This window comes from Hypoxylon trugodes, assembly GCF_022578975.1.
Source record: "Hypoxylon trugodes strain CBS 135444 unplaced genomic scaffold F4822scaffold_5, whole genome shotgun sequence".
In the NCBI taxonomy this organism is placed as follows: domain Eukaryota; kingdom Fungi; phylum Ascomycota; class Sordariomycetes; order Xylariales; family Hypoxylaceae; genus Hypoxylon; species Hypoxylon trugodes.
The window spans coordinates 3,054,705-3,069,559 of NW_026250020.1; the positions used below are offsets into that span (position 1 = coordinate 3,054,705).

Below are 14,855 nucleotides of genomic sequence, written 5' to 3' on the forward strand. Positions count from 1 at the left end.
AGGTTGCCTTCCAGAATCCCACCACGTGCCACTACTCCCACGTACTTACGCAAGCAGACGAGCCGGTACCTATCGGCCCGGTGCAACTTAATCATCCAATTGCCCTGAATTCGCGAGTCAATAACGTAACGCTCCCAGAGTTCCATTCTTGAGATATGACTTCTCACTCTCGAGAGGCGGCTAAAGAACGCATTACACGGAGTGCGACGCGACGCGCAAGCAGTTTTTTCGGTAAATAAGGAAACCAGTCGATTATTTTTTTATTCTTACCATAGCGGCGATTCTTAACCACGAAGTAGTAACATGTTCTTAATTGCCGGGAGCTTGTCTGTTGCTAATAAGATGGTTTACATCCCACATCATGTGTTTTGAGATTATGAAATCGACCGCGTCTGCGTAGGGGCTCTATACTAATCTGTTAGCACGGGCTCCTTTAACAGGAAGGTAACACCATAATCGCTTTCGCCTCTGCACCCCAGAGTGCACGGGATACTACGGGATAATTTTTTTGAGGATCGAGCCTCTCCTGTGTAATGAGCTGGAGAACTAGGTGAGTTCTTTTCACTTCGACCAAGCGAATTTCTTGTGGTGTTTGCGAATGGTGTGGGTCTGCTCTGGTCGCAGCAAGGAAAGGGGATCCAGTAATGTCACACTACTGATGGATACCCGGCTTTCGTATCACAAGAAATCTGAATAAATGTCTACCTAGATACTTTAAGTATTAGGTAAACTTATTGCAACAAGAGGTATGTTTGTGTATTACTTTCAGATAGAGCCTTTGGGTATACTCTTCGCCGTTTAACCCTTGTCACGAGAACGGTTTATGTCACTCAGTTCTGCAACCCTTAGCTAATTGTTGCAGATCTTTAAGACTAACATGCAAGTCAGCGAGGTGAATGCCGCCCGTCATTTAGTTACGTCGCTTTCTCGGAGATCCTCTCGTAACAACCAATGTGTTGATGTACTGAGGGTATACGCCGATTCGACCTCCTATTCGTCGGATCTATTATAGGAGACTATAACTCTTAGGTAGTACTTTTCATGATAGACTTACCTATCACTGCAGCCCCACCACACCTGCTGCAAGACATGCTATTCTCTTTTACGGAATAGAGGAAATTTTGTGATGATCAGCATCCAGACCATCCGTCCTTGAACTTCCATACCCCTGACTAATGTTATGTAATACTGATCATGAATTTCGCCCGATGCGCTCTGACGGAGCCCGAGGATTCAGCATTTAGGTATATTCTAATAGGTATTTTCGGATTTTATTAAGGAAATGTTCATTTCCATTCACCTAGGCGACTTAGTCATCTTACTTCCTTACACCTGACACATAAATTCACCTAGTCACAACACCAAAGGCGGTTCAGGAGATGTAGCGAAAATCAGATCTGACAGTCCCACAATTGATTAGATCCTGTACCAGGGATGAAATGGATTTCTTTTAGGTCAAACCTGTCGACGATCGCCGTATTTGATCTCGAAAACCGGGCTTACTGACCCTGGCAAGATGCGCTGATCGGAGGGCTTCCTAGAAAGCGGCTCTTATCGTAGTAAGCATCGTCATATGCTCGCCTCGTGCTAACTCAAGCCATAACCCGGTATCAAATATCTCTCGCTTTTGATTTTAAGATCATGACTTCAAAATATGGCGGGGTCGACGAACTTCGGGGTCTTCCATCTATCATGCCCTGAGACTTGCAAGGTTCTCTTCCAAGGTATCCCTGGCGTGGGGTTGAAGTTTCATCAGCGTCCAGAGCGCGGTAGATGACCCCAATGTCAAAACACCTACCGGCAGAGTTTCATTCCTTCAATTGGCCGACGCGGATTTTCTCGCTTAGGAACACCTCCCACTCGTATTAAAGTCTTCTAGCCCCGTGGACCCTCTTTAGCGGCGAGTGTCCCCCCACGTCGATCTTAGAGGAAATCTCACATGGATTATCTCGGTAACACACCCGAGTAGCGTTGTAACGGTGACATTCACCGGCGTCTTGGCTTCTCCAGCCGGCGGCAGTGCTGAGTCGTCACATAGCTCTTGGACTAAATGGCGGGATCGGGGAAACCCCTGGGCAGCAAAGCTTGTTTTCCGAAGTGGTCTGGTGTTTAAGTCTTGGAGTTTCCCAACGTCGACTTTTCTGGCCTCTCTAATGCCTCAATCACCTCTTGTCGAGCCGACATGGTGGTTCAACTCCTCCATGAGGTAGTACCTGTCGCCGTTATTGTTCTTATTTACTCATTCTTGTGTCTGGCTGCTAGTTCTATTATGATCTGGCTGGTCTGGACGCATCACGAAAGAGACAGCTGTAAGTTGAAAAGGGTCTGATACCTTATTTCAATCTCCCGAACGTCATCAATTGACCGCGCTCGTATCTAGATGTTGCATTTCTATCCTATTTCACGTTGTTAGGAACCGCCGCAAGCATAATTCAGCAATTTCACACATTTATATGGTGGAAAGATGTCAAACTCCAACAATATGAGTATACTCTTGCGCATGTCGGCAGTCCGGAGATAGCTATCGCGGGGCCTTCGGTAGGCCTGGATCTTGTTCTATTCTATATACGCAAGTATCTCAAATTTCAATTGGCAACTAGACCCTGCTGACTGTCGTATTAGAATACTATACATACAACGCGGAAGCAATGCTCACTCTCTTCTGGGCGATTGCGCTCACACATACTGTCTTCAAGCTCATAGATCTATCGAGTTTCAGACGCACTCGCCATAGAATCAACCAGATAGCGAAAGGCATAGCGATTATCTTACCCGCTATTCTTATGTGTCTCCTGCGTCTGAAAGCGATCCAAAGTTCCCTCGCAGCTTTCTTGGCGATCGCCAATTTCAATAGTACGTACCCCCACCACAATCAACATCGCGAGAATGCCAATTATAACACAAGGTAGTAATGATAAGCCTCACGGTCGGAAGCATACTATTAATAGCAATACTTATCAAGTACATCTATACTCGACATCAACTCGTTTCATGGAACGCTCGCTATCTATTCTCGAGGAGGTCGCAGGAAGCAGGTGGAGAAATCCTCAACGTGTTAGATCGAGGCGACGGCCGTCAAAGTATCTACGACCGTTGGTTGGTTTTGCGATTTTCAATCAGCTTCGTCGTGTTGGCGGTATTCCAACTTATTACGATTTTGTCGGAAATATCTCAGCTGTCCAACCACACTAAGGAGAAGTTGGGGGACTCGGCGGATCTGTCGGCAGGGAGAGCTAAGAATGACTTTCTACTTTTCATTCCGGGTGTTTCGACGAGCTTGCTGGTGAGTCGCCGGGGTTTCCTTTTTTTTCCCTTCGCGGCGGCCCGCCTACATGGGATTGATTGAGTAGGGGTTCTTGACCACTACTTGCCTATGCGCATTGACTTATACAAAACCTTCTACAGGTATTCATCGTTTTCGGAACGACGCGCACATTCCGAAAGACAATGTATTCGAAATTCATTCCCAAGCGATTTCAGAAAACGCCGTCGCGAGTCGAGCCCACACCCGCAACGCCCGCCGCTCAAGAATCCCGTGACGAGGAAGAGAACTATCATAACATGTCGAACGAAGCTCCGTCTGATAAGGGGCTAAATAACGAAAGCGAAGCTGCGACTACCGTGGGGACGAGGGAAATATGTTCTACGCCTCCGAACCCGCCCCCGGACCTGAGGCGCGAGATTAAGCTCGAGTCGTGAGAATGGGATGACGAGTCCCATGAAAATGTTAAGATATGAATAAATCATGATTATGTTATTGGAATTGGTTAATATGGGTGGTTATGTGGATATTGAGAGAAGTTCGGGACATGGTCACATACAGAAATGGGATACGGAAGGATGGCTAACTGCTAGGCGCTGTTGGAAATACGGATAGATGATGATACCCACCTGGTTTTTATTATGTACTTACGATTGACCATCTATATTTGAAGACATCTTCACAAGAGCAATGTTGCTTATCTCCGTCGGCTTGGCGACCACAGATGGAGGCGGGGGTTAAGTATCCTGTTACACGAGTGTAGCTTCTTACCTACTTGTATCATGCCATGACTCAAGCAAGGTTCACCCGCAACTTTTTATTGGATTTAATATGGGCCTTGAAGATAGGTACATAATGATTGACTATCGCCAGGAATCAAGGCAACCCCTAAAGACTCTAGATTCTCCAAGCAGATGCTCACTGTCTTAAGCAAGCCACATGGTATCGCTTCCGTCTACTTATAAGCTAGACTTAATAATATCAGCCGCCCTCTCCGCGACGCCGTATATGGTAGCCTGAGGATTTGTCCGAGGAGTGATCGGTATGATGCTAGCATCGCAAACTCTCAGGTTCGAACAGCCGTAGAGGCGCAGCTCGGGGTCGACAACACCACCCACTTCTCTCGGCATCATAGAACAAGTGCCCGTGAAATGCATGGCGCCTATGGCTGTCTTGCGCACGTACTCCTTGACGTTTTCAATGTCCGCGAAACTTCCGGTCTGTGGCATGGTGGGGTTGAATTTCCCGCCGGGCTTGAGGTGGCTTGCTAGTGGTTCCGTGGTTGCTAGGGTCTCAGCTACGTATTGGAGATGGCTTGCTAGAATTTCCAAGTCAAGAGGGTGACTGAGGTACTTTGGATCAATTGCGACGTTGTCTGTTGCGGTCGGCGCAGCTTTGGATGTAATGTGCACAGAGCCGCGGGACGCTGGATGGGCCAGAAGAATCGCGACAGTGAAGAATCTCTCGCCTTCTTCGAGCTTCAACGTGGATGCTCGTGCCCCGTCACTTGTGGAATTGGAAAATACGGGAGCTGAGATATAAACGGAGGAGGCTTCCGTAGGAGATTCCAGAACGGAATGTATGAACGATTCTAGAGCTTTTGCGAATGGCCCCGAGGTACTAGTTTCGGATTTCGCAATCTGTAGGATCTTGTGAAGTTTCTGCTTTCCTTCCTCGGTCTTAATTCCGGGGAATGGGATCTGTGCCACATTGTTGGAACCACTCTTAGCGAATGGCCCGGTTTGCTTGGTTTGGTAGGCATTCATGGCGGCGGCGATCATGTCGCTATCACCCCGCGTGAGCTTTTCCAATGTCTCGAACCCCTTTTCATCTCCCTTGACTTGGAAATTCAAATAACACATAGGATGGTTTTGAAGGTTCTCGCCGACGAAAGGGTTGTGAATGATAGTAGAAATACCCAGTGAATCTAGGTGGTTCTTGTCACCTACCCCCGACAGCTCAAGGATCCTTGGCGAATTGATTGACCCAGCTGCGAGTATCACCTCTTTAAGAGCTCGCACTGTCTTGATTTCGCCACTACTGGTGGTATACTCGACGCCGGAAGCCACTGTAGCACTTGACCCATCATCGCTCTTCGGCTTGTCGAACAGTACTTTGTTCACTGGGATCTGCGTCCATAGAGTGAAATTCGGTCGGTCTATTGCCAAATTGAGGTACGCATTACCGGAATAACTTCTTTGCTTGGTGGAGGGATAGATGGTATCGGGAACTGCTAGAGCTCCAAGGACTTGTCCTGAGAACGGGGTGTTTTCTGCTGGGAACCCGAGAGCCTTTATGGTGTCTCTCCAGGCCCGTGGCCATTCACTTTCATCCTTGTCAGGAAAAGTCAATTGCAATGGGCCGTTTGCATCCTTAGTACCCCCGAGGCGAAATGATTTAGTCGTAGCCGCCGATAAGTTGCCCCAGTTCCACCCGGGGTTTCCGAGGGCTTCCCATGCGTTGATGTTTGCCTTGGAAGCGGCGCTGAATGCGAGTCCGTTCAGTGCACCAGAGCCCCCCAAAAGGTGACCTTGAGTGATGCCAATCTCACGGCCTTCTAAGGCATCCTAATAAGTTAAAGATAAGTCATGTATTAATGAATTCAATGGCGACATTAGAAACTTACTTGGGGCCGTGTCTTGAACTGCCAGGCTGCCTTTGGATCATCCACTAACGACGACCACATCGCAGGGATATTGACCCTAGGGTCATCTCTGAAGTCCGGTCCGGACTCGATTACTAACACCGAAATTTCCGAATTCTCTGAGAGACGGGCGCCTAGCACAAGGCCTGATAGGCCTCCGCCTACAATAACGAAGTCGAAGTCTGCTGACACCATTGTATGTGATTTGGTGTGCGAGGAGAATGGTGTTAGAGGTGAGGAGTCATGAGAAAGTTTAGTTGATGCGTTTCTTAATTCATTTTTTCTTCTAATGTTAGTAGGGAAACGATGGCCCGGGGACCATTCTGTTGGTCGGATGTTTCACGCCTCTCGGTCACATATTGTGGTTTCTTTGTACTTTCGAAAAGTATACTGTACGCAATCAAAGCACCTGCACGGGGGTATTTAGATTAAATGTTGTGTAACACAACTCGATCTCACCGATTCCAATATGACAGTATAGATACTGTGTCTAGCTTATCTAGTACTTACCTAGGTGGACACCCATTCATTCGGGGCGCCGCCTACCCGCGTATAATGTTACATACATGCACCTAGCCGCAGCCCTACATATCAAGTCCCCAGATTTTACGCGTTCATACTTGTTCTACGAAGTACCGAAGTCCTATAACACAAAATGCTACCTTGGTACCTGGAAAGTACACAGGTACTGAGATAATGCAAGAATCGATATACGATAACCCCCTTCAGCCAACATTTTGAGCAGGATACGCTCACTTGTCTAGGGACACCACCTCAAAATCTCTGCAGGATGCCATACACGTATAGTCCCCTTGGGGGTAGACTTGCGTTACGGTTGTCATCAGGGCTTCTTATAGAAGCAAGCCGTAGCAATCATGTTGAAAGAGAGTCCGTTTGAGTGCCATCTTCTGTTTCTCACTTTGTATGAGTACCCAGGTAGAAAATTGTCGAAAATTCAATATGTTTTCTTTGCCAATTCTTCTCTATTGTGGTGGCGGTATCCTAACGGGCATCATTGCGCACCTCGCTCTGTTCATCCACGGAGAATGGCATATTCGAGCTCCTGAGCTCTTAATTTTTCATACCCTCCTCTTTACATCTGCTTTGGCAGGGAAGACCCTGGGTAGCTCAACGGAATATCGCTTGCTCTTGGAGGGTCTTCTATATGCGTTCTCCTGCTATGTTTCTGCTCTCCTGGTTAGTATCGTGGTGTACCGCCTCTGGTTTCATAGGCTTACCAGGGATGGCTTCCCCGGGCCTTGGTACTTGCGCTTGTCTAAGCTGTGTCATGTCTGGGAAGTGAGAACCTCTAGGAACTACCTACTCCTAGAAGGTCTTCGCCAGAAATACGGTGATTTTGTGAGGACAGGTAAACTAGGCCCACCTCTCTTTTCAGTTTTCGAATAAGAATAGGATATAGCTAACTTTGATTATCTTCGAGGCCCGGCCGAAATCACCGTCTTCCATCCTGAAGTTTTCTCGGCAGTCGATGGTCCAAGATCACAGTGCGTTAAGTCGGAGTGGTATGATCTCCTTTACCCTTTTCGCGCACTTGTGTCTTCGAGGGACAAATCAATACATGCAAGCCGGCGCCGTGAATGGGTTCGCGGATTTACAACAAAAGGTTTGTTAAATCCCCTGCTACACTGGAGGTTGGCGTAGGAGTGAGAACGGAATATTTAACATTGTGTTTTATCTAGCCCTTGTCCAACATGAGGAGAAGATCCTCAAACATATCGATAAACTAGACCAGTGTCTTGAGAAAGATGCTCTGTCCCGCAAACAATCGGAAATGAGGGATCTCTGCTTCTGGTTTGGCTTTGATGCTATGGGCAACTTCATCTTTAGCAAGTCCTTCGACATGTTGTCTGATCGGAAATGGCATTCCATTGTGACCCGTCTTCAAAATGCCCTCTCTCTTTTAGGCCCTCTAACCCCAGCGCCTTGGCTTGTTCAGCTCGGCTTACGACTTAGTCCCAAGGTCTGGGTTATCCGAGATTGGCATGACACGGTAGCATGGGGTAAAGGGCAAATGCGGACGAGAATGGAACAAGTCAATGAAAAACAAATCGATCTCACCCATTACCTAATGGAGCAGGGAGGTACTATGGGTTATGAAGAAAAGCTGTATTGGGTACATGGTGATAGCCTACTCGCTGTAGTAGCAGGAAGGTTAGTCGATTATGGCCCAAAAATAATTTGTATAGCTAACAACGGTTGGACGAAAGCGAACCAACGGCATACGTGCTTCTCGCAATCCTCTGTGAGTTGGCAAAACATCCTCATCACACGGAGAAGATTTACGAAGAGCTACGAGAAATTGATGTCAACGACCTTAAAGTATTGAATCACTTACCTCATCTTAATGCTGTTATCAATGAAACATCACGACTTTACCCTGTCTTACTCTCAGGTGGAGCTAGAAAGACTACGAAGGAGGGGGTCACGAGCATTTTTTTTACTGACGAAATGGTCAGGTACTTGAATTCGAAGTTCTTACCGGCGCGGGTGAATATTTAAAAGCGACACCGACTGAGAATCAGGATCTATATTGGGCACTTTCGGGAGGAGGAGGTGGAACGTATGGGCTTGTGCATTCAATGACCGTGAAGGCATATGCGGATGTAAAAACCTCTGCTGCAAATCTCACCTTTTCGAGTCAAGGAGTATCGTCCGAGGCGTTCAATTCCGTCATACAAACTTTTCTAACCACTCTCCCCAATATCACAGATTCAGGGGTTGTATGTATCTGGCTGCTAACAAATACGTCGTTCACATTGTCGCCAGCATCGGCTCCTAACCTGACCGCTCAACAGTTGGAGTCTCTCCTACAGCCAACGCTGGACAGTCTTTCTAAGAACGGCATCCCGTACAGTAAGACAAGATCTCGCCCTGTTGTAGAACCCTACCCTGGGCATAGTGCAGAAGACTGACCTCCGCGACAACAGATTACTCCGCCCAGGATTTTCCTAGTTACCTTGATAGCTACAACCTAGCACACCCTAAGTACAATATTACCGAAGCCAATATCGGCGGCCGATTCATACCACGCTCGCTCGTGTCATCAAATGATTCGACTCGTCGCTTGATGGATGCTATGAACTTCATAATCGAGAACGGCGGTGAGGTCTCAGGGGTAGCAGTCAATGTAACCCAACTACCAGACGTTCCGAACTCCGTAAATCCAGCATGGCGGACCGCACTCTTCAGCGCTGTCATAGCCATGTACGTCATTCCCGCCCATCCCCGTTTGTTAGCATAAGTACTCTTTACCAACACATGAGATTATAGACCTTACGGCCTTTATGACATGCAGGTCAACATTGTTAGTCAGGGGAAGATCACCAACATGTTCGTTCCGAAGCTTGCGGAGCTAACGCCGAGTGGAGCTGCATACCTAAATGAAGCTGACCCCGGTCAGCCTGACTTCCAGGAGATTTTTTACGGGGCCAACTACGATAAACTGCTTAGTATTAAGCAGAAATATGACCCGAACGAGATATTTTACGGTCTAAAAGCTGTAGGGAGCGAAGCTTGGCAGATCCAAGCTGACGGTCGTTTGTGTCGAGTGGGTTGAGATCTCGATGGTGCCCTTTAGGGGTTTGTAGGTGATTAGCGTATACATGTAATTGTATGGGATTTTCTATGTACCAAAAGGTATCTGTACGCCCCCACTTTTATCTTACCCCTTTTAATATTTTCAAATAAGATGATTGGTCCGTCGATTTTACCCCTTTTAACATGGTCCCCGAAAGGAGCGCATTTTCGTGAAACCAGTGTTAAATAGTTGTCAGCATCAAAGATACATTTGCATGTCGTGTAACCATGCCGGTTGAGTTTTGTAAATCTGCATATTCTTTGTGTCCTCTACCATTTACTTACATGCAGATGTGGTAGCAATGTCATCCTTGAACGTGAATATCATGCGGAGAGTGATTTCTTAACTCTTCATCCAACCAGGCAAGTACCAATCCGGGGTACTTAGGTAGTGCTACCATAAGAATGTCTCCAAGATAGTGCCGGTGTGGAGGGGGCGGCATGCATTGAGGTTGTACACCATCGGATACCGCGCCCCCTGCGAATATTAGAGGTGGTCTACAATAAATAAGAGATTACGAGAGATTCGATTTCGTACTCATCAACGTGCATTTTCCTAGCGATTTGATTCTAAGGACCACTCAGAATAATGACCTCCCCTTCAGAATCGTCTTGTCCTCAAGCTAATTGCCTCATCGAGGCAGGGCTCCGAGAGCAAATCTTATTACCATCCGACCCAGGCTACAGGGTTCGTGAAGCAACCTATTGGTCGAGGTCTGCGAGCTTGAGCCCAGCTTGTGTAGTTCGACCTCGCTTTGCTACGAAAGTGCCCGCTGCTCTAAAGGCTCTAATCAACGCAGGACAGAGCTTCGCTGTGCGCAGTGGTGGCCATGCCCCTTCTACTGGTGTTAGTAGCATCAAGGATGGGGTAACCATTGACCTGAGCCTCATCAATCACATTGTATATGATGCCCATTCTCAAACAGTGAGGCTTGGCCCTAGTCAGAAATGGAAAGAATTATACAAACTTCAAAAGTTTGACAGAACGGTAGCAGGGTCGAGAGATGGAAATGTTGGCGTCGCTGGTTTCCTACTTGGCGGAGGATACTCATGGATAACGACTCGGACAGGTTGGGGTTGTGACAACGTAGTCTCATACGAAGTTGTCCTGGCTGATGGTCGGATCACCACTGTGTCGGCTAAAGAAGACCAGCATCCCGACCTGTTCCTGGCTCTGAAAGGTGGCGGTAATAATTTTGGGATTATAACCAGTTTTACCATGAATACGGTACACTGCAATCGTGTCTGGGGAGGGAAAGCAATTGCCCCTAAGGCCACGATCCCGAACGTCATCCGTATAGCTTCGGGATTCTCAGAGACAGTGACGAAGTATCCGGACAGTAATATGGTTATTGTCATCACCTACGTCCCCGAGCAAGATGACATACTTGCTTCAGCGGCTATAGTTCAAACTCAAGGGATTGCGGACGACCCAGGCCTGAGCGAATTCATGGATCTTCCAATGATGTTGAATACAACGAAATTGACCACTATTTACGATACGACCTTTGAATTCCTGCTGCCTCCGGGCTACCAGTAAGTAGGACCCTGCAATTGGATATACTACCTTACTAATCGCGTTTTCGTAGCAACGTCTGGTTTACGGCGAGCTTCAAGAACGATGAGCGTATAATTGCCAAAGCCGTAGATGCCCACGAAAATCTCGTAGAAACACTTAAGTTGCATGTTCCCGAACAGGATTTCAGGACACAGTGCATATTCCAGCCAATACCAAAACTAATTAGCGGGCTTTCGGCCGCTACAGGCGGTAATATTATGGGACTAGAACGCCATAAAAGCCACGGCGTCCTCTTTCTATTGTCGGCTATGATGAAGACTTCGGCGCAGAAGGACTTTGCACATTCGAAGGTACGTGAAGCCGTCGAGGAAGTCAAGGAATATGCGGCCGTTACTGTTGATGAAGGCAACTTGCCATGGATCTATATGAACTATGCAGACAAGTCCCAGAATGTACTTGGAAGCTATGGAGAAGACAACGTAAAAATCATGAAGGAAGTGGCGGCCAAATATGACCCGCAACAAGTCTTTCAGAAGTTGTGCCCAGGCGGGTGGAAGATCTCGGATGTATCGGACTTGACTTCGGGGATTCGTCACTGAAGTTCTTCGATTGGTGCTACTTGGGTACCATTAATGCTGTATAACCCTCCATAACCTTGAAACCCAGGCTTATCCTTGGATGGAGATGGAGACGGTTGGTGAGATTACTTGATTATCAGGTGGCTTATGCAAGACACATAATTGCTTTTCGTGGGTGTACCCCCTCCGCTGACGAATTTGCGAGGATTTTATGACAGCTCAGATCGTCTGTTAAGCCGTACCTAAGTAGGTCTTAGGCAGTACCTAAATTATTCACTATGGCAAGACTCCCAACGGCCCCTAATCCGCACCAGGTATGCTCACGCACGTTTCGTAACCGAATCCGTGATTGAAAACACCACTTTCTTTCCCCGGTCGAGAAAATTCTCTTCATCCTCACCGATCTTCTCGGCTACATCTTTGCTGAGAAGGATTCTGATGAAGGTGTCAAATAATTCCTTATCTTCCCAAACCATCACAGTCAGCGAATCAAACGCGACATCATCCAAGCTCCCCTCATACATGATTGCCGGAGGGAATTCTTCGCCCACGGCCGCTGATCTTTTGAGTGTGGTTAATGGCTCGACAGACCAATGCATAGTTGGCGTCTCTCGGGAAACGTAGTAGCGTGTGTGCGTCAAGGGCATAGCCGATCCAAGGAGTGATATGAGGAGTGGAAGGTGAACGGTATCATAATGCTTGCGGAATTGCGTTGAGGATATGCCCTCTTTGCGCCGTAGGAGCGCCACAACGGTATAGGTCATACTTCTTCTTTCTCAGCTGGCAGGGGTCTGTATCTTCTAGCTACCTCTGGACGCCAACGCCCAAAAGAAGCGTTTCCCACGTATTTATAATTACAAGGAGTCAAGGAGGCTTATGTTATACCTAGTAATGACTCGAGCGTTGTGTGGTAGCGAATGCAACTACTCACTTAGGCCTCCCTGCCTAGCACGTTAGCCCAGGCGCTTTAGGTACTCACCTCCCTATAGGCACATGCCTAGTGGGCTTCTGCACCAGAGATAGGGTACCTAATCTCACGAAAATCCTGCTCCCCTGGCTCCTAACATAATGTGAAGCGAAAGCGTCAACTTACGAACTAAGTAGATGAGATCTAACCCGGCAAGGACTGTTTATACTTAATCTCTTTTTCCATTCACTCGGTTATGTTGTTCTATTAATAGATTCTCAAAATCCGACAGGGAGACAAAGGATGGCGTATGCCCTGGTCGAGTCAATTAGGTACCTTAATGAAAATGGCAAAGAAATATTCAAATTTCAGTTAAAGTCGTCGCATTTTCACTTAATACGCCCCTCTATCGACGTATGCCGTTAAACTCTTAAGTACTTCTCTGGTCAGTTAACGCCATTACGAGAAACAATGACGTTGGAATCTATCGTCCTTTGCCTCCTGGCTAACTTGGTACTTACGGCTTCAGCAGAAGGTATCTCAACGCCTTCAGGCTGTCGAACCATTCCGGGGGATATCTCTTGGCCAACCTCGGAGCAATGGGATCTTTTGAATCGTACTGTCAACGGAAATCTCATTGCTACGATACCAATTGCGGCACCTTGCCACGAGACACTATTCGGCGAACCAAGCCCTATATTCAATCAAGCGGAATGCGATGCACTGCTCAACACGTGGTTCTACCCAACAACACATTTGCCCTCATCTTCGTCTCCTATGGCGTATATGTTTTCCAACAACAGTTGCAACCCGTTTTTAGGGCCCGAAACGCCATGCACAATCGGATACCTCGTCGTTTATGCTATCAATGCGACTAGCGTCGAGGACATTCAGGCGGGACTTCAATTCGCCAAGGAGAATAATATACGATTAGTTATTCGCAACACCGGCCACGACTATCTTGGGAAATCCACTGGAGCACACGCCCTCGGTATATGGACTCATAACCTGAAGTCTATGGAGTTAATTCAGGACTTCAAAGATGAAAACTATACGGGGCCTGCTGTTAAAATTAGCGCGGGGGTCCGAGTCGTTGAGGCGTACGAGTTCGCAGATTCGCATAACCTCATCGTTGTAGGAGGCAACTGTCCAACTGTGGGTTTCGCCGGTGGATATATCCAAGGCGGAGGGCATGGCCCACTCTCGTCCCGTTTCGGCCTTGCTGCAGACCAAGTTCTTGAGTATGAAGTTGTCACCTCGGACGGTAAGCTCATTACAGCATCCGATAATAACAATAGCGACCTATTTTGGGCGCTGCGTGGGGGTGGCGGGAGTACATATGGCATTGTGATTTCAGTTACCGTTAAAGCATTCCAAGACACTTCATTCTCGATGAGTTACTTGCAAATACCCAACAATGGTACCAACACAGATCAACTATACTCCGTTATTGGAACTTTCATAGAGACACTCCCGAAACTTGTCGATGCCGGCGTTGTTGCAATTTTTGTTGTATCCGCCACAGGTTTCTCCCTCACGCCTGCAATAGCACCCGGGATGCAGCCGACAGACCTCGATAGTCATTTCAATCCTGTATTGGACAAGCTGCATAGCTTAAACCTCGCATATAATTATACCTCATCAGCATATCCAACGTTTTTGAGCACATTCAACGCTGTATCCACAGTCTCCAACGTCTCCGATCAGAACATTGGTGGACGGTTTATTCCGCGATCTCTTGTTGAAAATAACGGCACGAACGCCCTTGTCGACGCTATCAGATACATCAGCACACAGGCAGGGTCCCTATTCGTTGGCAACGCTATTAGTGTTGAAGGTGGTGCCTCATCCCCAGATGACATCGCAGCTAACCCGCACTTCCGCGAAGCTCTTATCAGTGCTACTGTAGGAAATTATATTGACTACATGAGCAAATCCACAACCTCTACTAGAATTCGCAACATTACCGACGATCTTCTTCCTAAACTTGAGACACTCACACCTGGCGGCGGCGCTTACCTTAGTGAAGGCGACGTTCATCAACCTAACTTCCAATCAACTTTCTACGGCGACCATTATGACAAGCTATTACAAATCAAGCAGCAGTATGACCCGCAGGACATATTCTATGCTCAAACGGCTGTTGGAAGTGAACAATGGGGACAAAACTCCGATGGGAGACTATGTCATGGATAGTCTTAGGTAATATTCGAAATCATAACCCGAATCTGCAGTGTTCGGCTTCAATGTATACTATAAGTATCTCCTAGGACTTTAGAGGTACGTGTATACCTACCTATGTATATAGACCAGCTATGCAGCCTCTCTGCCATGACCTGATACTTTTG

The 14,855-nt window shown here is 47.3% G+C and overlaps 6 protein-coding genes across 6 annotated transcripts; 4 read left to right on the forward strand and 2 right to left on the reverse strand.

The window, feature by feature from the left end:
• Positions 1–2,648: 2,648 nt before the first annotated feature.
• Positions 2,649–3,699, forward strand: F4822DRAFT_429710 (uncharacterized protein; the record flags this gene model as incomplete). Its single annotated transcript, XM_051461152.1, has 3 exons — positions 2,649–2,853; positions 2,910–3,283; positions 3,406–3,699. 3 exons carry the CDS (start codon positions 2,649–2,651, stop codon positions 3,697–3,699), a joined length of 873 nt encoding a protein of 290 aa, XP_051314872.1.
• Positions 3,700–3,889: 190 nt separating this feature from the next.
• On the reverse strand, positions 3,890–6,286 carry F4822DRAFT_269186 (putative GMC oxidoreductase). The gene is made up of 2 exons (XM_051454679.1): positions 5,889–6,286; positions 3,890–5,829 (listed from the first exon to the last, which is right to left on the reverse strand). The coding sequence occupies exons 1-2, from the start codon at positions 6,099–6,101 to the stop codon at positions 4,222–4,224; spliced, it is 1,821 nt and encodes a 606-aa protein (XP_051314873.1). The 5' UTR covers positions 6,102–6,286; the 3' UTR covers positions 3,890–4,221.
• Positions 6,287–6,496: 210 nt separating this feature from the next.
• Positions 6,497–9,483, forward strand: F4822DRAFT_443799 (cytochrome P450; the record flags this gene model as incomplete). The annotated part of the gene is made up of 7 exons (XM_051463144.1): positions 6,497–7,275; positions 7,348–7,530; positions 7,607–8,078; positions 8,135–8,246; positions 8,384–8,780; positions 8,855–9,131; positions 9,198–9,483. The coding sequence occupies exons 1-7, from the start codon at positions 6,831–6,833 to the stop codon at positions 9,481–9,483; spliced, it is 2,172 nt and encodes a 723-aa protein (XP_051314874.1). The 5' UTR covers positions 6,497–6,830.
• A 329-nt stretch (positions 9,484–9,812) lies between these two features.
• F4822DRAFT_269241 (FAD-binding domain-containing protein) lies at positions 9,813–11,771 on the forward strand. The gene is made up of 2 exons (XM_051454680.1): positions 9,813–11,039; positions 11,093–11,771. Exons 1-2 carry the CDS (start codon positions 10,093–10,095, stop codon positions 11,619–11,621), a joined length of 1,476 nt encoding a protein of 491 aa, XP_051314875.1. The 5' UTR covers positions 9,813–10,092; the 3' UTR covers positions 11,622–11,771.
• On the reverse strand, positions 11,772–12,782 carry F4822DRAFT_269253 (uncharacterized protein). Its single transcript, XM_051454682.1, has one exon. The coding sequence runs from the start codon at positions 12,362–12,364 to the stop codon at positions 11,921–11,923; it is 444 nt and encodes a 147-aa protein (XP_051314876.1). The 5' UTR covers positions 12,365–12,782; the 3' UTR covers positions 11,772–11,920.
• On the forward strand, positions 12,672–14,789 carry F4822DRAFT_269243 (FAD/FMN-containing isoamyl alcohol oxidase MreA). The gene has a single exon (XM_051454681.1). The coding sequence runs from the start codon at positions 12,979–12,981 to the stop codon at positions 14,701–14,703; it is 1,725 nt and encodes a 574-aa protein (XP_051314877.1). The 5' UTR covers positions 12,672–12,978; the 3' UTR covers positions 14,704–14,789.
• Positions 14,790–14,855: the final 66 nt, after the last annotated feature.